General features: G+C 31.3%; 1 protein-coding gene across 1 annotated transcript; it reads right to left on the minus strand.

The window, feature by feature from the left end:
* Positions 1–519: 519 nt before the first annotated feature.
* On the minus strand, positions 520–5,324 carry LOC102809468 (carbohydrate sulfotransferase 9-like). The gene is made up of 4 exons (XM_085507720.1): positions 5,290–5,324; positions 4,569–4,700; positions 3,492–3,559; positions 520–1,445 (listed from the first exon to the last, which is right to left on the minus strand). The coding sequence occupies exons 2-4, from the start codon at positions 4,654–4,656 to the stop codon at positions 645–647; spliced, it is 957 nt and encodes a 318-aa protein (XP_085363846.1). The 5' UTR covers positions 4,657–4,700; positions 5,290–5,324; the 3' UTR covers positions 520–644.
* Between the last annotated feature and the right edge of the window lie 658 nt (positions 5,325–5,982).

The raw sequence follows: 5,982 nt of genomic DNA on the forward strand, positions 1-5,982 counted from the left end.
TCAAAATTGCCAATTCCTGTTAAGCGTCAATCCAAGATGGCCGCCAAACCAGTTGACCAATCACAATTCTGAAAACGATTTTCTACTCTTTCTACCTGTCATTAAGTTTCAAATTCGTAGCTGCAATTTAAAAAAATACCCATGATGCATTTAAAAATGCATTACATTTTCATCTATCTATATCTATTCATTTACCAAGTGTAGTGACTGTAGCATTGGTAGTTTTTGAGTTACAGGAGCCACAAAAAGTGACAGAATATTAATAATAACAATAATCAGAACAGAAACAAATGGTGGTTCCCAGCCACAATTATTGTTGGGTGCTGGAAATAATGTGATACATCCAAATGAAAATATGAAATTCAGGGGTTGTATAGATTTAGAAAACCTAACATTACAAATAGTTTGCTGATTCGAATTATATTGATTCAGATGTATAAGCTTTACATTCAAAAGTATAAAATTATCATAGACATTTGTCTGTGATACTGTGCTCTGTGATTTAATACATATACAATGTTTTGTTTGAATAATATTATTTTATTTAAACGTGCAATGATGTACAATATTGTTTTACATTACATGATGAAACGTACTAAATCGTCACATCCTCGAATACATGACATTCCAAAACTACTACATCATCAAATATGTTTTGTAAACTGTGAATTATCATAGCCTAAAATTTCGTAATCTATCTTATAAAAATCAATAATATTATTTAATACATACTTAGGTAAATCTTTAATAGTATCTTTAAGTCTGTCGTGTCCTTTTTGGACATGGGGAGCTGGGTATATATTCTCATCTGTAACGCCAACTACTTTAAAAATATACTGAATATCTTCATACAGTTTATCAAGATGACCTATAAAATCAGCATTGAAGGAACATATATTGGAAACCATATATTGTGGATTTACATGCTGCGGAAATGCTTTTCCTACATACTCATCCCCGAAACCAACATTAATAATAACTTCTGCCATCTCTCGAAATGTTATATTATGATTTAACCAATCCTTAAGATCTGAACCAGCTTGCTTAGCGAGGACGGAAAGGAATGCTTCGTAGAAACCTGAACCTGTGTTTCGCGTAGAATGTACTGCATAATAATAAAATGAAACAAGACGTTCCAATGGATCACGAAAAAAGACAATTTTTGTGTAGTGACCGAACTCTGACATATCACGCATTTTGATTCGGTAAAAAGTATTAGTTGACTCTGGATTGAGTTTGATACCTATGCCTCTCATAGTACCAGAACCTACTTTGGGTATTATGTCTATCATGAACTTATACTTGTTCGATATGACAAATCTGCTCGCGGCATCGCCGTTATAGGTAATATTATACCTGTTGCACGCTTCCTTGGCTGTGTTTATTCGATTTTTGCTTGCTTGTTTTGCATTATAAATACTCTCTTTTGTTGATGTGATAGAAACCTGTAATGATAAATTATTTCCAAGTTGTTCAGTTGTCTAAATTGGAATAGGTATGTATACACATATAAACCATGTACGGATAACGAATGTATTAAATGTTACAGGTTGAACAAAATAAAATAACAATTTAAACACTATGGCATATACTTATACGTATACTCAAGATGAATGAAAGGATTGATGTCGTTAGAATGTGATCTTACATGTTTTACAGGTAATACATTAAACGAGCAGATGGTGCAATAAGCTTTTCATCAATAGTAAATTCAATGTGATTGCCATCATATAAGTGCATTTTCAAAAGACTACAGGAAGGCCACCAAAGATGTGATTTTGTTTGGTGACTATACATTCGAGCTTTAGGCAAATGAGTCAGGAAGCACTCAGTTCTATTTATTGATACTACACTACTACAATTAGTTATCGTGAATAAAAGATGGAAATGATGCCAGAAATGTTGTTGCAACTAAATAAATTATCATTGTTGTAGAAGTATGTTGTATCCAAAAACAATGACAATTTTGAACTATATCTTTCAGGGTGTAATTTTAGTGTAACTTTGTAGCTAAAGAAAGTAATTATTTTTGAAACGATTTGTGCTTCAGAAATCGAAGTCATACATTTCGTTGTGGTGTCTTCAGAAAATCACTGAATAAATTTGCATATATGCGATAGTGCCCCGACATGTTATAAGTTTAATTACGTAACAGGACTCCATATAGCTATCAAATATATTGGTCAGCTCTTGGGCCCAATATCTTCAATAAAGCGCTAATTAAATGTCTATATCTGACTAGGTGCTGTAGATATGATATTTACGCAATTTAATTAGGTCATTAAGACCACACACAGTATTAAAATCGTTATCCATTTCCTATTCCAGCAAATCAAATGTAAACAAATATAATTTAGTTGAAATAATTTCAGTACATCAAAACAATATTTTGTATGACAATTTTATGTCCTTTTGGGTACTGATCGTTTTCCTTTCATTTATCAAATGTTCACCTTTTTTCTGATGATCCACATTTGCATTATTAAAAGTAACTGTGGGTACAGTTCATGCAAACGCGTGTGTTGCGTTAAATACAGTACTAGATGATGAAGATGGTAATAAACATTTAGCTGGCCATTTAACCTCAGTATTTATGGGCATTTATAATTCACAAAAAAAACTGTCGTTGAAACAGCTGCATAGCGCACACTGATGAACTTATTTGGATAAACTATATGCATATTATAGTGATACTGTCATGGTAATATAATGTAAATGTGTTATTATTTTGACATATGGGTTGTGTATTATTAAGATATCCATGTTGTCTGTGGAATTGTTTGGTGCTAGCAGGGCGCTGAAAATTTTATTGAACCAATTTAGACATGAATTTGCTCGTTCATTTTTAGCTAGTCATGTGACATAATTAATTATGCATATACCTAATTGCCAGAGAACTACTCTTTAGACACATTTATCTACTTGGTATTGAGCTAATGAATGAAGATATTTAGATTATCTATTTTGTTACTTCACTATCTATGTGAATATCTAATTCCCTGTTTTCTAATATTGATACACATTTAATAGTAACTAAATATTGTGCACGTGAAGGAGTGTTACACTACACTAATATCTGTTCATGTGACCACATTAATTATACACATATCAGGTGTGGTGTGGTATCAGGTCATTTGCCCATTGTCCTTTTTATACAAAATTAGTTACTCATCTCTTACTGTGTGCTGATAAACAACCCGAATAATTTTTATTAATGAGCTGTTATGGTACATTGGTAGGCTAAAAATCCTTACAGATCCTTACCGAAACAGACTATTAAATAACGATAACGGCAGTATTTTTGATTATGTTAAGGAATAGCAATGATGATGCTAATGACATCCTGTTTTGGTTCAAGTTCTAGTGAATATAATTGTTCCAATAGGCCCCTGACTTAAACTAGAACATCAACATATCGTCTTCAAATCCATACTTTCAATATTAGTGGGAAACATAATTTGTTTGTTTCAATTGATAATACTATAATTTACCTCCTCTATTTTTATTGATTCCTGTTTCCTTTTTCCGGTGTTTGGTGTGTAAACGTTTGCATCCTTCCCTGTAATAACAAATCAAAACATGTATTGATTATTTTATGAAATTGGTTCAATTATGTGTGCAAACGATTTTTTTATCTCCAGTTTATGAAATCAAAATAAAATGTGATAAGATAATATTGATGATTCCAGTTGAATATTAGCCAATCGGAATGTCTTAATGATGGTTTAGGATTAATGAATGGCAAACGCAAGACAAAATATGTCTACCAAAGCAGCCGTACCATTTATCTTACTGTATTCCCCATCGCTATTTTTCATAGTATGCTTTTATTTTTTTTGGAATGCAAACAGTTTGTTTTATTTTTTCCCCAAATAGCATGCAAAAATTAAATCTGCATCGAAATAAAGCCTGGTACACTCAAAACAGATTTTCACAGTTACGAGTGTCCCCGGTGGAATTTTATCAACAGTAGCAATCAAGAAAACAGGCACAAACAGTCTTTTTTTATTTTGTCCCCAAATAGCATGTAAAAATTAAATCTGCATCGAAATAAAGCCTGGTACACTCAAAACAGATTATCACAGTTACGAGTGTCCCCGGTGGAATTTTATCACCAGTAGCAATCAAGAAAACAGGCACAAACAGTCTTTTTTATTTTTTCCCTAAATAGCATGCAAAAATTAAATGGAATGAGAACAGACAAATCGATAATGTGCCTCGCCAAAATAAGCAGAATTGATTTTTGAAAGACTGGGATACTGTAGAAGTATTGACAAAAATGAAACTTTGAAACAAGTAAATACCATACACATCGTAAAAAGTTGAAATCACAAACAACACACATATTGGATACTCTAAACCATATTAAGCTTCCACAACTTAGAATGCTCACACTATTGCTGTTGGTGATTGGTGTGAAATGGTATTTAGTTTGACACTCGAATATTTTAGTCAGATGATTTTTTTTATTTTGTTTGCTGAGCTGAAACAAAGTTGTTCAGGAACATATCCCAATGTAATAAATTAGATTAAAAAACAGACAAAACCCAACAAACACTTCAACTTGCCTCTTGAATTGTTCAGAGTGGATTTTAAAGTGGCTACCATAACCAGCGCCATTAAAAATAATAGTAATATATACTTGTAAGTTGCCATGATTCAGCAAGCGACACAATCAGACCCAGGTCAAGTAAACCTACCTACAGAAATATCAACTTTTAGAATATACATTTGCTAGCATCATATTACATATCAAGAAGTCAGTGTTAATAAATGAAACAATAAATAAAACAATATAAAGTGCTGCTGTTTTTTGTAACTGTTCATTCCATTCAAAAACGAAAAAAAACACAAATAGGTGTGTATACAAATATTGGTGAAGTAACAACAATACTAAAAGTGCATATGCGATATTCAGTAATTATTTAGCTAATTAAAGTTTGGAGTCTTTTATATAATACGAAACTGATTTTTTTCACAAATCCTTGTGGTTTGAACTAAATATGTTATAACTGGTTTATAAAATTGATTTGTTTGAGCTGGTTTTATGGATTTTGATACTGACAAAATATTTTTAAAACATATATAATTATTGCCACTTTGTTGTAGGAAGCCGAAATGGCATGTTATATAGCATGAATTATAATATAAACTTGCAAATTTGAAACATTAAACCGCGATCTTAATGTTTCAACCGTAATGTTAGATTAATATTAATTCTTCCTGCAGATTATCGCGTTAAATCACCATAAACACAATAAATTATTTTTAAGATAACAAAATACTTACTTTAAAATTTCGGTGAGCTAGGCACTATACAGCAGTAATATAAACTATTTAAGTTCTATTATTAGTGAACTTAGAGAAAATACAATCTGGTGTATCTCTAATATTAAATAGCATAATCTGACTTCAGACAAAACATGTCAAATAATGTATTCAATTCTATGTTAATATGTAATTTATGTGCATTTTAACGAGCAAACTATTCGACAGGAAGGTAGCTTTTGTATTATTTAATTATTTGACCAAGGTTTGTGTCACTGCGTTAACAAACAACATATACATTTTTAGAACTAATTTAAAATGTTTTGAAATGGTCTTTATATCACATAAGATCATTTAGAGAGTTATTGTTAAAAGTGAATAGTTGAGACATAGATAACATGTAGGAATAAATAAAATCTAAAAAAGTGGAATTTGAAAAGTGAGAAGATACATCTGATTAAGAACGCAAAAACGAAAACAAAGAAACAACCTCAGGGTAGAATAATGAAACGAATAGAAACTCTTCAACCATTGTTATATACTGCCACTTTAGTGTAAATTTTCAAGAACCTGAATTCAACATGGCATGAATAAGCACACAATCTCCCAAGCATTTGTAATTATATTGCGTTCCTCGTTACCAAGTTTATGTTTACCCATGTTCATACACGTTTCGCAAGTCCAATATAAGTAGATATGTTTCAATACTGCGTT

Source organism: Saccoglossus kowalevskii, chromosome 14 (assembly GCF_978046115.1).
Source record: "Saccoglossus kowalevskii chromosome 14, keSacKowa6.1, whole genome shotgun sequence".
Lineage (NCBI taxonomy): Eukaryota > Metazoa > Hemichordata > Enteropneusta > Harrimaniidae > Saccoglossus > Saccoglossus kowalevskii.

Bases quoted from the DNA above. Each gene is read 5' to 3' on its own strand.
- LOC102809468 (XM_085507720.1), bottom strand. From the start codon at position 4,656: ATGGCAACTTACAAGTATATATTACTATTATTTTTAATGGCGCTGGTT. The intron at 3,560-4,568 runs GCAAGTTGAAGT...TTGTTATTACAG, and splicing joins CACTCTGAACAATTCAAGAG to GGAAGGATGCAAACGTTTAC. The intron at 1,446-3,491 runs GTAAATTATAGT...TTATCATTACAG, and splicing joins AATCAATAAAAATAGAGGAG to GTTTCTATCACATCAACAAA.